Source organism: Chlorocebus sabaeus, chromosome 9 (genome assembly GCF_047675955.1).
Source record: "Chlorocebus sabaeus isolate Y175 chromosome 9, mChlSab1.0.hap1, whole genome shotgun sequence".
NCBI classification, from domain to species: Eukaryota; Metazoa; Chordata; class Mammalia; order Primates; family Cercopithecidae; genus Chlorocebus; species Chlorocebus sabaeus.
Genome location: NC_132912.1, coordinates 50,392,115 through 50,415,593, shown reverse-complemented (window position 1 = coordinate 50,415,593; position 23,479 = coordinate 50,392,115). Strand labels below are relative to the sequence as shown.

The window sequence follows — 23,479 nt, the reverse complement described above, 5'->3', positions numbered from 1 at the left end:
ATTTATTCTTAGGTGTACCAGCCTCGTGGGTCAGGTCTCCTACTAAACTCCCTGTCCGGAGTGGTTTTTTCCTTCTTAGAGGTATATAACGTAATAGCACTTTTTAAAAATAATCTATGACATCTTAGACTCGATGAAATATGGTATCTTAAATAAGTTTCTGAAGTCTACTGAGTAGGCTCCAGAACTTCTACACGACTCATTATATTGCAACCTCTTTTATTCTCTTTAGTATTTCCTCCTTAAACCGTTAGCTTTACATACTGAAGACCAAGAGCAATGTTGTACTGCATTTCTACAAAGAGCTTAATTACCATGTGTAGTGAAAAAGTCAGGAAATAAAATGTCTAGTTATAATTTATTTCTTCAAATTCCCAATACTTATAATGGCATATACATTTCTAGTTGAAAAAACAGACTTTTAGCTTTTTCCTCAAAGTATCTGAAATCCTAAAATTTAGAAAGCCAAGTTGGTTTTTAGAGAAGACATGTATGATTTGACTCCCAGGACAAAAAAGTAAACTCTGTACTACTTAGTTATAATAATTCTACTTAAAACAGCAACTCAAAGTACTGTGAAAACAAAACAAAACAAAACCAATAGTAATAATTCGAATTAGGCCTAGAATAGCCAAAAAAAAGTAGTCATCTTTTTTTTTTTTGAGACAGAGTCTTGCTCTGTCGCCCAGGCTAAAGTGCAGGGGCACAATCTCAGCTCACTGCAACCTCCACCTCCAGGGTTCAAGTGATTCTTGTGCCTCAACCTCCCGAGTAGCTGGGATTACAGGCTCCCACCACTGTGCCCGGCTAATTTTTGTATTTTTTTTTTTTTTTTTTTTGAGACGGAGTCTTGCTCTGTAGCCCAGGCTGGAGTACAGTGGCGTGATCTTGGCTCACTGCAAGCTCCGCCTCCCGGGTTCACGCCATTCTCCTGCTTCAGTCTCCCAAGTAGCTTGGACTACAGGCGCCGGCCACCACGCCCGGCTGATTTTTTGTATTTTTAGTAGAGACGGGGTTTCACCATGTTAGCCAGGCTGGTCTGGAACTCCTGAGCTCATGATCCACCCACCTCAGCCTCCCAAAGTGCTGGGATTACAGGCATGAGCCATCATGTCTGGCCTTAAATAGTCATCTTTTTAACAAATCATTACAAATTCTAATTTGATTTTGTATCTCATAGGTCCAAATAATTCTGCATTTTAATATTTCATTCAGTACAGGGCACAAACCTGAAATTCAATAAGCTATGAGATAAATAATCCCATATCAAAGTAGCATATAATTTTCCCTTAAATATCAAAATCCTGATAATTGATTTCATTCTAAAAATTTAACAATGTCCAATAGCAACACATTCAAGGGCGAAAATGCCAAGTACACTGAATGCAAGAGTAAAAGGATATGAGAAAAATGACCTTAAAATGATTCAAAGACATGTTTTAAGACAATCCTACAACCCAGAACTGAAAAAAAGCCATTTCACTTGACCAGGTTGACCTCACCTACTTAGCACAAAGAAACTTTTGAGGTGTTCTGGTTTACATCCACTTGTAGGAAAGGCTACCCATTAATAATAGCTTACATTTATTAAGCATGTATCCTCTTGTTTAATATCTATAACTACCCTATAAGGTAATGGCCATTATTATATTATTTCATAGATGATAAAACTGAAGCTTAGAGGTGTAAAGAAACTTGACTATGGTCATTCAGCTTCTGAGATAAGAGTGGCAATACCAATCTATTATCACTGGTCATTACTAGTATTTGTTGGACATTTACTAATATTGTCTCAGCTGCTATCAGGTTCTGGGGAAGCAAGAATGTTAAGGTTCAATAGAGGAAGATGGAGATACAAAACTCAGTACAAAACAGTTTTATAAGAACTCCACAAAGGGCTTAGGGGGGCACAAAAGAGAGGAATGGTTAGAAAAGCAATGCGTTAGTTGACTTATGCAAATAAACTAGTGAATACTTCTTTAAATAAAGAGCATCCAAAATTTATTTCCTGGTCAATATACTTTCTCTGGTTTTTATTCATGAAAATCTTTTGACGTATATTACAGATTTCAGAGAATATGGGTCTGATTTCAGAGTATGTAAACCCCGCCCCCTACATTTACAGCACACATTTATGCTCATACACAACATAAGCATAAAATCTAGGTTATAATGTCGAATCATTACTACTGTTTCAATGTGGTTGGGACAAGAAGGTTTATGTTAAACACAAAATGTTCCTCACATGTCACTTGACTTGAACTGTTCCCATCAGCAAGAAAAATTACAGTAAGAATGAAAGGAATTTACTTTTCTCTGTGACTCTTCTAAAGTAGCAGAAGAGCGTTTTAAGTTTCTCTGGTTTCCTTGATGAACGTCCCTCAAACAACCTAAAAGAGATAAAAAATAAAAGAGAGTGGAAGATGAGTTAAAATGCCTTCATGATTCACAGAACTACATCCATATTGCTACCAAGTAATAAAAAGAAATAATTCTTCCAGAAGATAATTCTGTAATGATAAGAACTGGAAAACTGGTTTAGATTCAAATACCCTCTGGAGAGAACTGAAACCAAGTAGAACCAGGCTTCCTCAAAGCTGTTCAAATCAGATGGCATTTGCTACCAACCACATTTCTCCAACCTACCTTCCACCATGGAGAAGGCACCATCTAGCCATCCCAGTCAATTAGGGTCAGTCAGTGCACAGCTACTTTCTCAAAGGCTAATAACATTTACAATTCATAATGTTACTAGGTAGTTTGATAAATAACAAAAACAGTAGCTGAAAAAAATCCTTATCTGAGTGTTTGTGAGGAAAGGAGAGTGGAGGGGAATGGGGGAAGGGACACAGGCAGGTATAACAAGGTATCAGGGCTCAATAATCCTTGTTAATTAAACAACTAGATTCTTTTATGCACTGAATGTCTGTGCCCTCTCAAAATTTATATGTCGAATCCTTAATCCCTAATGTAGCTAAATTTGGAGATAGGGCCTGTGAGGGGGTAGTAATGGTTAAATGAGGTCATAGGGGTGGGACTCTAATCTGATAGAACTGGTGTCATTTTAAGAAGAGAAGGAGAGTACTCTCCCTCTGCCATGTGAGGACAAGATGCCAGCCAACCTATAAGCCAGGAAGAAAGCCCTCATCAGGAACTGAAGCAGCAGCACCTTGATCTGCAGCTTCTAGCCTCCAGAACCATGAGAAAATAAATTTCTGTTGTTTAAGCCACTCAGTTCTATGGTATTTTATTATGGCAGCCCAAGCTCACTAATAGAGATCCTTTGCATGGTAACTAAAACAGTGCCTACCCTGTGTCATCTAGTTTTCAGCAACCCAGACTTGGATTACTTAATTCAGTTTTCTTTGAAACGACATGGCATTGTTATTGGTAACATATAATTCAATTTATTCTGAGGAAAGAAAAGCAGGGCTTTAAAAGCATTATGACCTGAGTAAGTATTCACTAAAAGATTTCTAACACAAAAGCATGCTTTTGAGCACCAGATCTAGCTTTCCAAAGGCATTTACAAATTATAGAGATTCAGTGGCTATAAACGATGAGGTACTCTTCATCTGCCTCTAGTCATGTGCTCTGACTTTAAAACCAGAAACCCTTCAAGTAAAGTCCACGTTAATAAGTGCTGAAATGGGTCATTGTTTTTCTTGATTACAAGAGCAAGCTTACGTAACTACGCTGAGAGGGAAAAGTTAATTCCATGAGAAAATCCTATTGAGCGACTGAAATAAATTAGGAAAAGGAAAGGAAATGCAGATTTCAAATGGTTCTGTTTTCAATGATCTGAAATCTGTATCCAGGGCCAATTTCTGGAAAAACAATTTATATGAATATTTACTTCCTAAAAAGACTACTAATGTAGGCTAGTATTTTAACCAAATCTAAAATCATATATCTCTTTAAAAATAGTTTAAGACAGCCTGTGTGATAATTTTTACTTATTTAAAAAAACATATCTTTCTAAAATATTTAATACACATACTCTCATAATCCAGCTGAAAGAAAGACTCTTTGAGGGTGCAGGTTTCAGCGGCTTCTTCTAGAACAGAGTTTATTTAAGTCAAAATGAAGCCACATGGCAGTTTAATTAAACATCCTACATCAATAAATACGATTTACTAAATTAATACCTTAGGCTCCACTGCAAAATCTCTTTCTAGGCTCACTATGTAGTACAGGAAAGCAGTATGAATGTAAAAGTAGCCACCACCTTTTCCTAGAGATGAACTGATGTACTATACAATTCAATTAAAGGATAAAAAGTACTTCAATAGAACTATTGCATAGTGAGGAGAAAATGGCTGTTGCTCTTAAGAAATAATTCTCCAAAACATAGAAAAAGTGTCCCTAGCTTCCATATGTGGTCATCTGTGTATAAAATCACATAAAAGGTCACATACTTCACAACCATAATGACAAATTATTAACTTTAGGAGCCTCGTGAGACTGCAGATTTATTATTCTGGCAACACAGACTTTCCTGGAAGATTTTATGGCTGTTATTATCAACCACTACAAATGAACACCATGGTTTATTTTGCAGGTCCAAATCTTAAAGGTACAAATCAAGCAGAATCTCAATGTACTCTGTTTATTCACTGCTCCAGTCCTAACTTCAAATCACTGTGTAACCAAATATGCTTTACCATCTTCCTGATAGAGCAGGGGGAAGTGCGGGAAGTGTGGTGATGGCTGCAGGGGTAAGAAGTGGAGATAAAATCAGAGGAGATGAAGTAGGTTTAAAATTCTTGTGACAATTCTCAGACTTGGCTGTTGTGAAATCTTAAAGTTATATGCACAGCCACTCAAATAAAATGAATTATCCTGATAGGGAAGCAAGTAAAAATAACATAAATAGACAGGCAAACAGCACGAATGAAAGTCATCCCAGGAGTGATAAACAATCTGAGAGACAGCTTTTGGGGGTGAGGAGGAAAACAAAAGGACTGAGGCTGGAGCCCAAGAAAGGGGTGAAGGGTGAGAAGAAAGATGGGACAGGGAAGACAGAAGAGAAAGGCTGATAGAAATGGGGTTAGAGACAGAGGGCACGAGAGACAGACACACAGAGAGAAAGACACATACAAACAGGCTCAGAAAAAGTGAGACCTCATAATCACTAAGCATCATTCCCCGCCCCCACTCCCCCTTTTTAATTAAACTTCCCAACACCTTTCTTTTTTAGTCTAGATTTTTCAAGTCCTGGGTATGTATATTTGAAGGCACATTTTAGGTCAGCAGTGTGCACACAAACCAGGCCATAATAACTCCTCCGCATGTAGGGAAGACATTTGGGCATTTAATTGAAAGATAATGATAGATTATTAAAGAAATCAAACAGAAAAAGCCAGTCAGGAAACCTTACTTTGTTCTAAACAAAACTGTTTGTATTTTCAAAGACAGAAGTCAGTCAAAGGTCAGATACTTATTAGCTGGTGTTTTTCTTTGCATACTTATTAAGGAGAAACACAGTTGAATAAAATTTTTCCCTGAATGGAATACTGATAACATTACTGGAATTTTATTCTAGGTATATCCATCCCCACCCCTGCCACAACCCACTATGCCATTTCAAGTTAAGTAATAATCCCATTAGTATACAGTAAATCAAGCCCAAAGCACTACAACCTCCATTTTAAAATACGAGCAAGTGATAATCCGGAACCCAGCCAGAAAGTCATTCCTGGCTCTTCTGTGAGGCACTCTGCCATATGGCCCCAGCAGCATTTTCAATCCAGGGAAGAGGCAGATGTAAAAACCTCCTGGGCTGACCACTGCTGAGACCCACAATTTATCTCTGACCATCTAGTTTCCATGCAAACTCAGAAGCATCAATGCTAATCATATTGGAAGCCTTTATATGAATGTTTAGGACCTGAAAGGCAAGCAGGGAAAAAGGTCAGCGGTATTTAATATAACTAAGCAGGCTGAAAGAACACAGCAATAAATAAAAAAGGGAAGACTTATTCAATTTATTGACGTCAGCCTCCCAACACATACTCTTACCATTTTTCTTATTCAACTAGCTAGCCATACCTCTTTTGAGATTAAATACACTCTCACACACACAACTCCCCACAGCTAGAAACTATAATCGTAAGTAGAAACTATGCATAAAAGGAAATAACACAATAAAATGCTACATAATCAGCTTAACAAATGGCTCATCAGATTAAGTACTGGATCTTTCAAAAGCTACATGAAAGTGGGGGGACTTTCGGTTGTTTGGCATTTCTGGAGCACTCAGAGCATTTTGCTCATGACAAGCATTGAGATATAATAAAAGAACACTGAGTTTGAGTAGAAGACAGTGATCAAGTTCCAGTTGTGCTAACAATTCATTTACTCTCCCTGAACCTTATTGTAGAGAGGTTTCCCTACCTAGAAAATTCCATAGACAGAATCAAAGCAAGTCATGAAAAGACAGCATCAATGGAGATGTACAATCGTTGTTCCTATTATTTGCTAGCTTAGGCTCATTAAAACACACACCATCTCACAGTGAAAGGCAAGTGCAGACATTCTGGCTGCTTAGGATTCTCTATAACATTGTGGAGACTAACACTGGGTTACCTGCCTTAATTCATTTTCCGTGTTCTGGTATCCAAAAGAACATCCATCACCTAGGAAGACAAGAATATGCCTGACTTCAAATCTTCAATGGAACTACTTAAAGTCTTATTTGGTGAGAATGCTATCTGCTGCAAGCTTAAATTCGTCACGGTCACTCTGGACTTACAAATGGCTTTAATTCATTTAGATCAATAGTTATTTCTAAAAATAGTTCTAATTTTTGACTAGCCATGAGGTAAGATTAATTCAGTTCATTCAAAGGGAAACTGTGTAGCAGAATGGTTAAGGGACACAGATTCTCAAAGGAGACTATATCCTGCGTTTGAATACCAAGTCTACCAGTTACTGTGTTAACCTGGTGAAGTGACCTCCCTCTCTAAACTTCCATCTCATTTTAAAAAAGAGAGTAACAACAATTCCTAATCAATATCTAATTCACATGGTTAATGTGACAAGTAAATGAATTTCAGATAACGCAGAGAAAGCTAAGGTACTTGAGCTAAAATAAGGCATTACATAGTGCCCAGGCAAAACAAAACAAAACAAAACAAAACAAAAAAAAACAACATTCATTTACATAAAGTAGTTGCATTGTTCTAATTAATATTCCCTTCATTTAAAAAAATGGCCCCACCTTGATTCTTAGGATAAATGACCATGTACAATGAAAAAGATAAATCTGCCATCGCCAAGAAGCCCCAGACTTCCCCACTCAGAAGTTTGGCTGAAAAGCAAAGGTCTTTTAAAATTAAAATATGTATTAAAATTGGCCCAGTGCAGTGGTTCATGCCTGTAATCCCAGCACTTTGGGAGGCCAAGGCGGGCTGATCACAAGGTCAGGAGATTGAGGCCATCCTGGCTAACACGGTGAAATCCCGTCTCTACTAAAAATACAAAAAATTAGCCGGGTGTGGTGGCGGGCACCTATAGACCCAGATACTCAGGGGGCTGAGGCAGGAGAATGGCATAAACCCGGGAGGCGGAGCTTGCAGTGAGCCGAGATCGCACCACTGCACTCCAGCCTGGGCGACAGAGCTAGACTCCATCTCATATATATGTATTTTATATATATGAGACATACATTATATATATATGTAAATTCTGGTAATTGGTGACAGGAAATTGGAAGTCACCAAAGCCAAGCCTTCCCAAGACATCTTGACCTCTGCTTGTCAGCCATCAAGCACCGGTGGGTCTTTACTGTTGAGAAAAGACAGCTGTCAGCATTGTGGCCTCCCCACAGGACTCTGTGGATTCTATTTCTTCCATAAGAAATAAAATGCTATATGCTAAGTAAGTAAAACAGGGTAAAGTAGACACAACGACAATGTGTCTATGGAGGTGTAATTGGAAAGAAGCTATCCACACTAGCTCTTTTGGAAAAGCCTCAAAAAATCCATGAAATTCCACCCTCAAAATCAAATTACAAAGATTGTACACTCTTTTTAACTTTGTGTTCAGCTTGATTTCTGACAACTGACTTGTTCTTCCCCTGACTCTTTTTTCTTCTGCACATAAAAGTAATACCTGGGCTGGGCATGGTGGCTCATGCCTCTGAAACAGGTTCTTTATATACTTGCAATTGCGGATTCCAATGCTCTGTGTTTTCTCTCAATTCTACCCCAATTACTAACAAAATCAGAGGTAGAAGCTATGTTTGATTATATGTGGCTTAAAAATAAAACATCTTGTAATTCCTAAGACTAAGATATAGTCTGAAAAGTAAAAGACAACAGACTGAGAACAAAGTGTCTAAATTATAGTCTTAGCACTCTGCCACTAACCAGCTCCGTTACTCAAAACAAGTCACTTAATTCTCAAATATCTCATCTGTAAAATTTATTTTCATTCATTCAACAAGCATTTATTGAAGGCCCACAATGCATGAGATTTTGTGAAAATAACAAAGAGGACAGTTAAGATCTCTGCCTCACTGAAATGATTAAATAAGCAATTATGAAGTAGTCTAGGTGGTACAGTAGGAAAAGTAGGGGACAGTAAGGGTGCACATCTGGTTGTACAAACCTAAGAAGTACCCTGGATGCCTCTCTCCACCCATAAACCAACCTTGTCCATCACCATCACTCTGGCTACCCCTTCAAATGTCTCCACACCTCTGTCCCCTCCCCTACACTATCCCAGCTACCACCCTCTACCCTGGTGCATTGCAATAGCCTCTCCAATTGGGTTAACTCAGTTACTCTGGCCCCTCTCTGCTTGATTCCCACATTACAGCCAAAATAAACTTTTGAAAATGTAAATTTGAACACGTGTGCTAGTCTCCCTCTACCCCCATATCTAATCCTCCAATGACTTCTCATTGTTTTCAGATGGCCTAGTGAGACACAGCATGGTCTAGCCTCCACCTACTTCTGCAGCCTCTCCCATCTCCATGCTCCTTCTCACTCTCTGTGCTGCAACCACACTGTCTTCTCTCAGTCTCTGGGCATGTCAGGTCCTTCTTGCGACAGTGCCTTTGCACGTACTCTTCCCCCTGCCTAGAATGCAACCATCTCTCCTTCTCCTTGGCAAAACTCTTATTCACCCTTTTGTACTTAATTCAAAAGTTGCACTGGGCATGGTGACATGCACCTGTAGTCCAAGTTACTTTGAAGACTGAGGTGGGAGGATCTCTTGAGCCCAGGAATTTGAGATCAGCCTGGGCAACATAATGAGATCCAGTCTCAAAACAACAACAGCAAGAAAAGTAACTTCCTTAAGGAAAGTTTCCTTTACTAAATTATATCTTTCTTTAATAAAATGTCATGGTGCTGTGCACCTCTCCAGAGGTACACAGAGGTTAGCATAGGAACCTAGAGTAGCAAACCTATCCTAGCAGAATCTGAGACACCAGAAAAACTGATACGTGAACTGAGTATTGAAGGAGGAATAAAAGTCATGTGGAAAAGAGAAGGGCATCTGTGACGTGAGGTTTGAAAATGAGATAATATTATGTAACAGTAAGAACTCAGAAACTGGCTTCTCCTTTCTCTGTAACCTCAAGGCACTCAATATACTGTGGGGAATATTGCAGTTGCTCATGTACATCTGAACTAAACACTGACTAAATACCAGTATCTAAAACTTAGCTACTGTACAAACTTGAAAAATAGATTAAAAACATGCCCCTTGCAACTAATATTTATGTAACCAAGGAGGATATTTTATATATATATATATAAATACTATACTGTTTGCTAACACTAGGATTTTAAAGAAATTTTCTTAGATAACATTATTTTTCATTCTTTGCTGCCCCTTCCTTAGTGTTGATAGTGGAGAATAATCATATATAATAACAAATTATCATCAATATTTTAATGTTTGAAGGTCATAAAAATATAACCCAAGAATTATGACAGTTTAAGAGTAGCTTATATTCAAGTCCTCTGCTATACTTTCACCTGCCAAACACACAATAAATGCACTGAAATGTCTAGTTTTTAAATTTTTTAATTAAAAATTTATATTAGGAACTAACCAGCTGAATTCTAGAATTCATCTTAAGAGAGTAACAACATTCTCCAATTTTAAAAGGCTAAAAATATGGCCTTTGGGGCTGACACTCTGATATTGGAGAGAATTGTGAATTCATTTCTCTGCTGCCATGTGGAGTTGTAAGAAATGCTGCCCATATAAAGTAAGTTGCATTAGAAACAATGACACTCTAGCAGCAATGAGCACACCTATCACCCAGATACTGGTCTCTAAATACCATTGTACAATAAAAGAAACCAGGAGTCCTTGAGAAAATGGTTGATTCCAGGATTGAGGCATGGAAAATATAAGATGAACTTGGAACAATGTATGATTCCAGAAAGAAAGTTAACGCTCAAAAAAAGGATGGGGCTTATCAAAAGAACATAGGCGTCAACCTGAAGGAGCCATAATAGCCAAAGCTAGAATATTTAAAGCAGTAAAATAAATAATACTATTCAATTTAAACTCATACAACAAAATAAATATCCATGAGTCCATTCTGATAGTTTAAAAATGGGGGAAAAGGGATAGCTCTTCCTTACAATGGAATTTCAATTAGCAAATGTAGAAGAAGAAAGCAGAAAATTCACAATAGGCAAACACTATGGTAATAATCATTGCAGACAAGATGCACCAATGGATGCTAAAATTAGTAGGGATAAATGTGAGGCAAAATAACATTTGCATAGTGTTTTATCTCTTGGAAAATATTTATTAATCACAAAAGGAAATATATGGTAACTTTACAGTGGAAAAAGCCAGCAGACACTACCTTAGCCAACTGATCACCAGTAATAAGAAGTATGATCCCATTGATACGGTGCACTGAGGACACAGGATCATTTCTGTGGTATTCTGCCAAAAATGCATGACCTCATTCCAATCCTGAAAAAACATCAGCCAAACCCAGATTGAGAATATTCTCCAAAATAACCGGAATGAGTACTCTGCAAAACTGTCAAGATCATGAAAGAAGAGAAAAAACAAGGAACATGCTGGAGGAGACAAGGTAATTAAATATAACTGGGATGCTGGGTAGGATCCTGGAACAGAAAAAGTATACTAGAAAAACTGGTAGAATCAGACTCGGTGCAGTGGCTCACACCTGTAATGGGAGCCCGAGGTGGGCGGATCACCAGAGGTCAGGAGTTCAAGACCAGCCTGGCCAACATGGTGAAACCCCATGTCTACTAAAATTACAAAAATTAGCCGGGTATGGTGGCATATTCCTGTAATCCCAGTTACTAGGGAGGCTGAGATGTCAGAGTCACTTGAACCTGGAAGGCAGTGAGCCGAGATCTCGCCACTGCACTCTAGCCTAGGTGACTGAGCAAGACTCTGTCTCAAAAAAACAAAAAAAGAAAGAAAGAAAGAAAAACTGGTAGAATCAAAATAAGGTTTACAGTCGGCCAGGCATGGTGGCTCATACCTATAACCCAGCACTTTGGGAGGCTGAGGCAGGAGGATTGTTTGACTCCAGTAATTCGAGATCAGCCTGGGCAAAACAGCCAGACTCAATCTCTACAAAAACTTTTTACAAATTAGCTAGGCATGATGCTGCATGTCTGTTGTCCCAGCTACGTGGGAGGCTGAGAAAGACTGCTTAAGCCCAGGACTTCAAGGCTGCAGTAAGCTATGACAGGCCACAGTACTCCAGCCTGGGCAATAGAGTGAGACACTATCTCTAAAAAATTTTCAAAAATAAAATAAGATCTACAGTTAATAATATTAAACCAATGTTAATTTAATTTTACTATGGTTACATAAGATGTTAACACAAGGTGGAGCCAGCTAAGCTTTATACAGGAATCCTTCGTACTATTTGTATAACTTTTCTGCAAGTCTAAAATTAGTTCAAAGTAAAATGTTTTTAAAGAAACTGTATTAAACGGCAAATTAAAATAAGTGGTACACCCAGCAAGGTGGTTCATGTCTGTAATCCCAGTACTTTGGGAGATTGAGGCACCTGGGGTCAGGAGTTTGGGACAAGCCTGGCCAACATGGTAAAACCCCATCTCTACTAAAAACACAAAATTAGCCGGGCGTGGTGGCACACACCTGTAATCCCAGCTACGCGGGAGGCTGAGAAAGGAGAATCGCTTGAATCCGGGAGGTAGAGGTTGCAGTTGGCCAAGACTGCGCCACTGCACTCCAGCCTGCACGACAGAGCGAGACTCCGTCTTTTTAAAAAAAAAAAAAAAAAAAAAAAAAGTGGTGTTACTGCATCATTCTACTTTGGAGATAAAAGCAGTATGGCAAACAAAAGTGGGTTTTGTTTGTGGGTCCGCTCTATGACTTTATCTCCTACTCTGCACACTGCCCCACCCTCAGAGGCAGGCTCTAGGTGACCAGGGGCAGTGAAGGGCATTACACACAACCTGCTGGGAAAGGGGCACAGATTACAGCAATTTCTCAAGTCTCACACTGAAATCAGGGAAGAAAACTCATATATTCTATTCATGGGTCCCATAAAGATAATTCTCAAGTGAAGAAAGAAACAGAGGCGGGGATATGAGAGCAGTGAGTAGGAAGGAAGAAAAAACACTGATTTGCCAAGAAGATTCTTTACAGTATTTTTGTTTGTGTAGAAGATAGAGAAAGTAGTTACTTGGGAAAATGGCTGGAATCTAAAACTTTATCAATACCTTCACACTGTATTAATTTAGTCAAGTAGTTTGAACATTCTTTTGTTTTTCTTTTTCACACTGATAAATTAATCATGTCTATAAATGGTCAAAATCACCTTTCATTTTTCATCAAAACAACTGCATTTTTTAAGTCTCATAAGACAGCTCATGACTTTATACTCTCATTTCATAAGACTTTTGTAGAAAGGAGGATTTCTCCTCTACCTTTCACAGTATTTCAGCATTAAGGAATATAAGCACAACAAAAGTTCTCATGAATAATCAAACTGAAGAGGCATGTGGAGTCCAGAGAACTGGGGAATCATCTGAGAGGACAGAAAGAACATGGGCCCTGGAGCAAGACAGGCCTGAAACAAAATCTCAGTTCTGTGACTTACTAGCTCCTGGATCCCAATCAAGTTCTTTTAACCTCAATGAACTTTAATCACCTTGCCTGCAAAATGGTGAAAATGTCACTTAAGTACTGTAAAAATTAAATAAGACAACGGCATATAAAATGCTTGGCCTATGGAATTCACTCAAAAAATATTATTAGTTCCTTCCACCTTTGTCTTTTTCATTGTTAAAGAGGTGTTTTCTGAAAACATACCGATTGAAGTTAATGTCTGGGTAACTAGAATACTCCGATTTCATCTTAGCATTTCGTCGTGGAAATGTGCAGAAGAAAGCATTAGCTAAAAGACTGGCAATCTGTTCCTGCGACATTGTGATGGAATGATTCATTTTCTGTTTCAGGAGCGGTATTGGCTGATAAAAGAAAGAAAAAAATACAGACGAGAAGAGCAATAATTAGTTTAGCAATTTCGAAAGCAGAGGCACCAAATTGCATTTGCTAAATTAAGGCAGAAATAATTTCAGGCCATTCTTGAATCCTTAAATCAGCAATATTGTTAAAGTCAAGCGCTGTTTATCAGGGATGATTGAGAAAATGTACTTACTTGACAAACTGCAGATTTCTAATCAATAATAATGATAGTGAAGAAAATATAAAACATTACTTATTAGTGAAAAACAAGATTGTTTCAGCAAGTAAATAAAAACACATTGCCCATTTAATGAAAAATTAAAACAAAAGATGAAACAAAAATATGTAACATTGCTTAAGCTAAATTTTGTTCTTATTTATATTAAAAATTATTGCCCAGGCCAGGCACGGTGGCTCACGCCCGTAATCCCAGCACTTTGGGAGGCCGAGGCGGACAGATCATGAGGTCAGGAGATCGAGACCATCCTGGCTAACACGGTGAAACTCCATCTCTACTAAAAACACAAAAAATTAGCCAGGTGTGGTGGTGGGCGCCTGTAGTCCCAGCTACTCACGAGGTTGAGGTAGGAGAATGGCGTAAACCTGGGAGACGGAGTTTGCAGTGAGCCGAGATTGCGCCACTGCACTCCAGCCTGGGCGACAGAGCGAGACTCTGTCTCAAAAAAAAAAAAAAAAAAATTGGCCAGAATAAACTTTCTTAGTTCTAAATAAAATGATCTAAGATAATTCAACAAAGAAGGCTTTACCCTCTTATTCCAAATTACACTTCATACTGACAATTTCTTTATAAGAATCAAATCTAACTTCATTAAAGTGATTAATAGAACATGTAAAAACCACCATACGAACACGTATAAGTTGTAAAAAGACAGACATTTCTTACATAATCAAACATTCCAAGTCAAAGAAGATGTAAGACACTTTTTCTTCAAATCTTTTATATCTAAAATGTCTTCCAGTTATACCACCAAATTCACTTACCTTTTACTGTCAGTATAATCCACACGACCTGAGTATTGTATTCAGTGGATTTCATTTAGTTCGTAAACCAAAAATAAAATTCCAAGTCCCCCAACCGACTGAATGAACCCCTCCTCTCAACCATGGGGATTCCAAAGTTAATATGAAACACTAGTCCACACCATGATAGGAAGTGTGGGTCCGACATGCCTCATTATATGCTCCTCACTTTAGAATTCGGCACAAGTGACTAGCATTAACATTAAAACAGAGGCCTTAAAACTGATGAAACAGATTTTTTATAGTAATAAGACACAATTCCAGCCTGACTCGAGTATAGCATCACATGACAGTTAGCAGATCTTGAAATAATTGAAGTATTTTACCCCAAAATATATTTCTTTGACATATTTTGAAATAGCCCTGCAAAGCTGTCTGTTGGGAAAATCTACACTTTGTAGAAAATCCCTATTCCTTTCCAGGTGAGAATTAAGAAAGGGTTTGATACCTTTTTAGGTCTGATAAAAGCTCCGAAGCCTACTACCTGGAGGTTTCATCCACATGATGAAATCTTGGTCTCAACAAATCCTTATCTTAAACCAGATATTCCTTTCTATTGATTCCAGGTCTTTAGATAATAACTCTTCTAACCAATGGCAAATTAGAAAATCTTTGAATCCACCTAAGACCTGTAAGCTCCCCTTATATGTATTGATTGATGTCTTATGTCTCCCTAAAATATATAAAGCCAAGCTATAGCCTGACCATCTTGGGCACATGTTCTCAGGATCTCCTGGGGCTGTTACAGGCCACTGGTTACTTATATTTGGCTCAAAATAAATCTCTTCAAATATTTTACAGAGTTTGACTCTTTTTGTCAACATATTTTAAATGTTAAAATGTTTTTAAAGACATGATGATAAAATCAAAGACCAACTCCCAGTTTATCCTTCAGCTGTCAAGTTTCAAAATGCTCCTACAGAATATTTAGAGATGCATTTACCTTCTCCCCTTCAGTAAGACACAGAACTAAGAGTTTCGGGTATCTGCACTCATCTCAAACTGGCATGCCTAGAGCAAACTGTCCCAATCATACCTCAGGAGTCGACACCCAGAATGAACCTGAGGAAAGGGCAGGCAAGACAAACCAAAACTGCAGTGCTGAATAATGAACGCTTTTCTAAGTACAGAAGTACACATCATTGCTAGAGTAAGAGTTTGCCAGAAAAAAGAACAGATTAAACTTGCAATTCAACTATTTCTCTTGGAAAAATTCAAAGGTAAACAAACAAGCAAAAGGTAAAGAATCTATTTTCACTATGTTATACAAAATTCTCTCCCCTTCAGGTCTTAGCAATCACCATTTCTGAGAAAAATAGAGAGCTCATATTGATCTCCATTTTCCATCCTGTGCATTTATTTACAACCAAGCAACGAGTGTAGAAAAGGTGACAGTGCATCAATGGCTTCAAGCAAAGTGTTGCTTGGTTTTAGTAAGAAATGAGTTTTTAACTACCATTTACCAAATTATTCAGAAAAATGATTTTAAAAATTAATGGTAAACATTTCAGGCTTAATGGACTTCAAACACAAACATTTCTTGTCTCCCAGATAAACAAATAGTATAATTTTAAATAGAGTTAATGATTTCTGCTCTCCTGGTGAGGGGAAATGCCTAAAAACTCATTATTTGGAGAAATGAGGAGATGTAAATCTTATTGTCAAGCACTCGGCTCAACAAAATAAAAGGCTGGTTACTGTGAACCAAGATACTTCAAAAAGTTCCTGACCAAATTTGTTTCCTTTAATTTTCTTTTGATAAATCTAAAATTTACCTTTTAGATTTGGCCTAGAGTACTTCAATGTGATAAATTATTAAATATCAACATATACAATTTAACTTGCGACAAGATGTATTTTGATCTCAAATAAAAATCTTAACTTTCACAGCAGAGATTGACTTTTCAATAGAGGGCAAAGCACAGAATTAAGATGCTCTCCCCACTGATATGCTAATGGAGAAGAAAGTCATTGGGAGAAGCCAGGACAAAAAGCTGAGGACCCAGGGGTCTGATTTTGGTTCCAAGGGGCTTGTTATAGCTTACAAAGTTAGATGCTTTTGAATAAAAATTTCTCATTAAATGAAATATGAAAACTCATATGCACGATGGGAAGAGAAGAGGATTAAATGGCCCACTCCCAAAGGCTACCTACTATCTACTATTGATTATGAACTACATATTGAATTCAAAAGGCATATAATTAAGCACCATGCAAACCAGTGACACAAAGAGGATCTCTCTTTAAGGAGACTATAATCCAGTGGTAAGAGATATATAATGACAACAATTATAAAACAATGATTTGAATGCTTCAGGAGGGATGAACCTTGTCTGGGAGTCAGGGAAGGCTTCACAGGGGAAGTAACAGACAGGCATACCTAGGAGGTAGTGAGAGATTTTACTAAGTAAGGAGACAAAGGAAAAAGAACTAACATGGAATATGATCAAGCAAATAACTTCCAACAGAAATAAGCAGAAGATATGTTTTAAAATATATTTCCCCTGCCCAATAGTAAAACTTATTTCAGACACAATGCATCACTGAGGTGAAATTAAAGTTACATAAAATTGAAAACATCACACTGGAAAACATTTCATGGGTCTCAATTGAAGATGGTATAGTCCAAGAAGGCATCGGGACATGTGTGGGTTATTTTCTGGTTGCCCCAATGACCCTATCTGTGGTGTTTAGGGTGTCCTAACGACATACTGCAATGGATGGGACCATGATACACATTCAGAAATTGTTCCACCCAAATGTCCACAGGGCCCCTGTGGAGTAAAATGCTAGCAGAACCCTGGCTAGCAGCCATGCAGCAAGAGGCGTTGGCCCTAGAAATAGAAGACAAAGGCAAATTCAAGCACCACTGTGAGAAACACAGGAATAAAATCATGAAGAACAAAACAAACCCCGTGGAGGTTTGAAAATACATTCACAAATTATTTGATGCTCCTCTCTTTAAGAGGTGGAGTCTTGGGCACGGTGGCTCATGCCTGTAATTCCAGCACTATGGGAGGCAGAGGTGGGAGGATCACATGAGGTCAGGAGTTCGAGACCAGCCTGGCCAAAATGGTGAAACTCCGTCTCTGCTAAAAATACAAAAAATTAGCCGAGTGTAGTGGCACACGCCTGTAGTCCCACCTACTCAGGTGACAGGCAGGAAAATCACTTGAACCCAGGAGACAGAGGTTGCAGTGAGCTGAGATCATGCCGCTGCATTCCAGCCTGGGGGACAAGGGTGAAACTTGGTCTCAAAAAAAAAAAAAAAAAAAAAAGAGGTGGAGTCTAATACTCCTCCCCTTGGGTATCGGCTAGCTTCTAATGAACACTAAAACAGCAGAAGTGATGCTAGGTGCCTTGAGAAAAATGGGTCACAGAAGACACTGCAGCTTCCTTGCTCTCTCCCTTGGATTGCTTGCTCTGGGGAAGTTAGCCATTACGTCATAGGGACAATCAATCAGCCTATAGAGAGGCCAATAGCAGGGCCTTCTGCCAACAGCTATGTAAGTAAGCCAACTTAGAGGTGTGTCCTTCAGCCCCAGGCAAGCCTTCAGATGACTGAAGCCCTGGCTGACATCCTCACTGCAATTACAAGAGAAACCCTGATCCACAACCACTCAGTCAGCTAATCTGCTCCCAAAGTCAACAGAAGTTGAGAGATAATACATGTTTATTGCTTTAAGCCATTAATTTTGACATAATTTGTTATGTAGCAATATAAAATTAATGTACTCCAAACAAAATAAAATACAGGATTCTTTATTTTTAAAAGTTAAGGCCGGCACAGTGGCTCACACCTGTAATCCCAGCATTTTGGGAGGCCAAGGCAGACGAATCACCTGAGATCAGGAGTTCAACACCAGCCTGGCAAACATGGTGAAACACCGTCTCTACTAAAAATACAAAAAGTAGCCAGGTGTGGCGGCGCACACCTGTAATCCCAGCTACTTGGGAAGCTGAGGCACAAGAATTGTTTGAACCCAGGAGGCAGTGGTTACAGTAACCTGGGATTTGTGCCACTGCACTCCAAAAAAAAGGAACCTTAGCCAGGTGTGGTGGCACATGCCTGTAATCCCAGCTACTTGGGTGCCTGAGGCAGGAGAATTGGTTAAATCCGGGAGATGGAGGATGCAGTGAGCCAAGATTTTGTCACTGCACTCCACTCTGGGTGACAGAGCAAGGCTCTGTCTCAAAAAAAAAAAAAGTTAAGAAAGTATCATTAACTCATTTGTTAGAGAATACATTACTTTGGGGGAGGGTGAGGAAGGAGTGGGTAGTATTAAGCCATTTTGAAAATATGCTATTCCAAATCCATTAGTATGTTTTGAAATAATGAGTACTTTTTAAAGTTAGAGGTTATTTGAACAAAGAGAGAAAAAAGTCATAGTAAACAAGCTTCAACAGTGTAAACAGAAGCTGAGGAATGGAATGCTGCATTTTTAATGTCCTTTTGTAGTACTCTCTACCCTCTAATCTTTTCCTTAATACAACAAAATTACCATACTTTTTGGCAAAAACTGTCTCCCTTCTCTTCTCTTCTCTTCTCTCTCTCTCTCTCTCTCTCTCTCTCTCTCTCTCTCTCTCTCTGTGACCTTGGCCATTCAAGTTTAAGGGAAATTCAATTGTCGGTCTCAGGGAAGCTACTGAGGAAGCTACAGCCACTAACCTGGGTGCAAATATTTGGCAGACAGAGTGCAATTTTCACCATATCAGGCAAAATGGACTGATATAAATGTTGAGCTTCTGCTTCTTCAAGTACCTGAAAACCAATAAAATAAGTTATGTGAATAATAATAACCAGTAAATATAATAACCGATGAATATGTTTGTCATGAAATTAAATCACGTATCTGCTTTTCATGGAACCCCATAAAGTGGCACACTTATCAGCATCAGCAAACACATGTAAAAATACATCAACAGGTGTATACAAATACATTTACAAATTTATTTCCAAATGTATATTTGGCATTAAGGCAATTCACCTTAATGCCCTCTGAAAAAACTTTAAGTATCCCAAATATCAAATATCCCTCACATAGCATTCACAATGAAGTAAAAACACTTGCAAATGGAAAACAGTACATTCTGCCCTTGGTTATATCAACTAGAAACTGCTAGACCACCAAGGACTCTCTTAGAAGCCCCCAAGGACCCATCTAGCTTCAACGGTCTATAATTGAAGAAATCTCCATAAAAGCCACATTAATTACTTCAGAGCATCCTCTGTCAAATCTAATCTACTGGGTAACAAACAATGAGGTTTCTGATAGTCTTAGAATTTCTCTTTTCTAGACACCCTCGGAAAGTGAAAACCACCATTCCCATATCATAATTTGAAGCACAACAAAGATGCCATGCATGGTCCATTTTTGTCTTTTATAAAATTTCCCATCACTTTAACACCTTCTAATCTAATTTCTTTCTAAACATCAGGGTATTTCTTTAAAAGTACTGGAAATGACAACATTCTTAATTTAGAGATACTACATATATAGTCTGGACTGAAGTAAATACTTTATCTACTTGAAATCACATTTTAACTAGAAGAGGCCTCAGTTATAATCTAGTCTGATCTTGTCACTACTGGAGAGAAAACTGAGGCCAAGGAGGTTACCTGATCATCCTACATTGAGGTCAATTAAAACTAAATCAGAACAAGAACCTAAGTGTTCTGGTCTTTATGCCACAGCTCTTCCTACTTCCCTATGTGACCAATGTTTGGAATCGATGAAGAAACAGACTTTTGACAAAAATCCGGAACTAAGCAGAAATACAGGTAAAACCATTTGTTTAGCTGCAGCTGGACAGTGTATGTGTATAAACAGAAAAAGTAACAAAGATTATTTGCCCTGATTTTGCCAGAAAATTCTAACACTAAGAATTTTCGTTATACCAAAACTCTAAAACCCAAACTATGTTTACTTCTCTTTTAAAATTAAGATGAGTAAACATATTCAGAATGAACAGAAGGATATTTGTAATTCAGAGAATCTGAAATTCAATTAATCATAAGCATATAGAAAATTAAGTCAACAAAAGACAATTATTAATTCTGGAGAAAACAAAAAGTTTTGCAAGAGAGGAAAAGCAATCACAGCCCATGTATGACTAGTGTTTATACTATCTAACTGAAAAAACAGACTACTGATGTAATTGAAATGAATATGAAAACTATAGTGAGAAAATGGGGAGGCAGAAATGAGGTTTGCATTTATGGAGGTGGAGAAAGTGAGAATAACAGCTAAATCCTAATCTTCTAAAGGGGGACTTGTTTCAAAAAGAGTTTAGAGTAGTCAAATGACTGCCTCTTTATAATCTGCCTCCTTAACTCTGTTAAAAATAAGAAAACTAGCTCTTTCCGTCTCAGGTCGCCGCTGCGAGAGGAGCCGCCGCCATGTCTGCCCATCTGCAATGGATGGTCGTGCGGAACTGCTCCAGTTTCCTGATCAAGAGGAATAAGCAGACCTACAGTACTGAGCCCAGTAACTTGAAGGCCCGCAATTCCTTCCGCTACAACGGGCTGATTCACCACAAGACTGTGGGCGTGGAGCCGGCAGCCGACGGCAAAGGCGTCGTGGTGGTCATTAAGCGGAGATCCGGCCAGCGGAAGCCTGCCACCTCCTACATGCGGACCACCATCAACAAGAATGCTCACGCCACACTCAGCAGCATCAGATACATGATCCGCAAGAACAAGTACCGCACCGACCTGCGCATGGCAGCCATCCGCAGGGCCAGCGCCATCCTGCGCAGCCAGAAGCCTGTGATGAAGAGGAAGCGCACCCGCTCCACCAAGAGCTCCTGAGCCCCCTGCCCCCAAAGCAATAGTCAGCTGGCTTTCTCAGGAGAAAGAAAAAAACAAACAAACAAACAAACAAACAAACAAAAACCTAAATTAAAAAAAACATACATTCATAGATGACATTCTATTTTAGAGGTACACACTAAAGATACTGGCTTCTCTACACCTGAAAATGTATAAAATACAAATACATTAATGGATTTGTTTAAAATATTCAAACTCTTCCCGTTTATAATTTATCTTTTTTTTTTTTTTTTTTTTAAATAGAAACAGGGTCTGCCCAGGCTGGAGTGCTGTGGAATGACCATAGCTCACTGTAACCTTGAACTCCTGGACTCAAAAAATCTCTTCCTGCCTCAGCATCCTGAGCAGCTAGGAATACAGGCCTTTTTGCTTTTTAAAACTATTTATTCTGAATTAATTATGGTTTCACAGGATGTTACAAAAATATTACCTCTCACCCAGTTTCTCTCAATGGTTACATTTTACATTACTATAACATACTAAAAACCAGGAATACCAGTACAATGTGTATCATTCTATGCCATTTTATCACACGTACATGTGTGTAATTACCACCAAAACTAAGATGCAGAACCATTTCACTGCAATAAAGATCTCATGCTACCCATTTATAGTCACACTCAGCTTCCTTCCTCTCACTATTCCTAACACCCATTAGTTTGTTTTCCAGCTCAAAAATTTTGCCATGTTACCTAAATGGAAACATACGAGTCCTTTGAAGTTGATTTTTTTTTTTTTTTTTTTTTTTTTTTTTTTTGAGGCGGAGTGTAGCTCTGTCGCCCAGGCTGGAGTGCAGTGGCCGGATCTCAGCTCACTGCAAGCTCCGCCTCCCGGGTTCACGCCATTCTCCGGCCTCAGCCTCCCGAGTAGCTGGGACTACAGGCGCCCGCCACCTCGCCCGGCTAGTTTTTTGTATTTTTTAGTAGAGACGGGGTTTCACCGTGTTAACCAGGATGGTCTCGATCTCTTGACCTCGTGATCCGCCCGTCTCGGCCTCCCAAAGTGCTGGGATTACAGGCTTGAGCCACCGCGCCCGGCCCTGAAGTTGATTTTTTTTTACACGGCTTAATGCCCTTAAGAGCCATTCAAGTTATTGCAAGTATCAATAGTTCACTCCTCCTCATTATTAAGTAGAATTCCATGGTATGAATATAACAGTTTGTTTAGCAGTTTCATCTACTGAGAGGCACTTTGGTTGTTTTCAGTTTTGTACTATTATAAATAAAGTTACCTTTACTCTCGACCTACCTATACTGTTGTCTGAAATTACTTCCTGTACACAGCACAGTGTGTCATTTTAAAAATTCACTCTGCAAATCTGTCTTTCAACAGATGAATTTAGGTCATTTATGTTTAATGTAGTCTTTGATATGTTGAAACTTAAATCTGTTATTTATTTTATCTGTTTTCTTTTCCCCTGCTCCTTATGGGTTACTTGAACATAGTTTAAAATTCCATTTTTGTTTATCTAAAATGTTTCTGACTGCATCTCTTTGAATAGATGTTTTTCTAAAGTAGCTGCTGAAGAACTGCATTACATACAGCTTATCAACATTTACTGGTGTCAATATTTCACCAGTTCCAGTGAAGTGTAGACTTTACCTTCCTTTACCCTTCTCCATTTATAAAGTAAATATCTTCAATATTTCCTCTACATACATTGATAACTACACTAGACTGTTTTACAATATTTGAAAACAGTGAAAAGTCAAACATAATTTACAACATTCAAAAAAGTTTTTTAAAAGTCTATTATATTTACTATATTTTTACTCTTTGTTGTTCTTTCTTCTTTCCTGATGTTCCATAATTCCTTTCTTGTATAATTTCTTTTCTGTTTCAGGAAATTTCTTTAGACATTATTTCACGGTAGGTCCGCTGATGATAAGTTCTCTTTTCCTTCACCTGAGAGCATCGTGGTTTCCTCTTCCTTTCTGAAGAATATCTTAATTGGATATAGAATTCTGGGATGACAATTATTTCCTTAGTCCTCAAAATTTTGTGCCACTTTTTTCTGGTCTCCATGTTTGCTGATAAGAGATCTACTGTCATTCAAACTGTTTTTCTGTATAGGCATTGTGTCATTTCTCTTGCTGCTTTCAAGATTTTTTCTTTGCCTTTGGTTTTAAGAAATGTGATTATAGT

General features: G+C 38.4%; 1 protein-coding gene and 1 pseudogene across 5 annotated transcripts in view; one reads left to right on the top strand and one right to left on the bottom strand.

Moving 5' to 3' along the window:
• The window catches only part of PARG (poly(ADP-ribose) glycohydrolase), a 136,082-nt gene that overhangs the window by 52,870 nt on the left and 59,733 nt on the right, over positions 1 to 23,479 (bottom strand). For all 5 annotated transcript variants that reach the window (XM_007962557.3, XM_007962553.3, XM_007962558.3 and 2 more), the window contains 3 exons: positions 19,172 to 19,264; positions 13,306 to 13,463; positions 2,311 to 2,390 (listed from right to left, as the gene is read on the bottom strand). In XM_007962557.3, coding sequence (XP_007960748.3) covers positions 2,311 to 2,390; positions 13,306 to 13,463; positions 19,172 to 19,264 — 331 coding nt within the window. The remainder of the gene's footprint in view (positions 1 to 2,310; positions 2,391 to 13,305; positions 13,464 to 19,171; positions 19,265 to 23,479) is intronic.
• On the top strand, positions 20,854 to 21,328 carry LOC103215820 (large ribosomal subunit protein eL28 pseudogene; annotated as a pseudogene).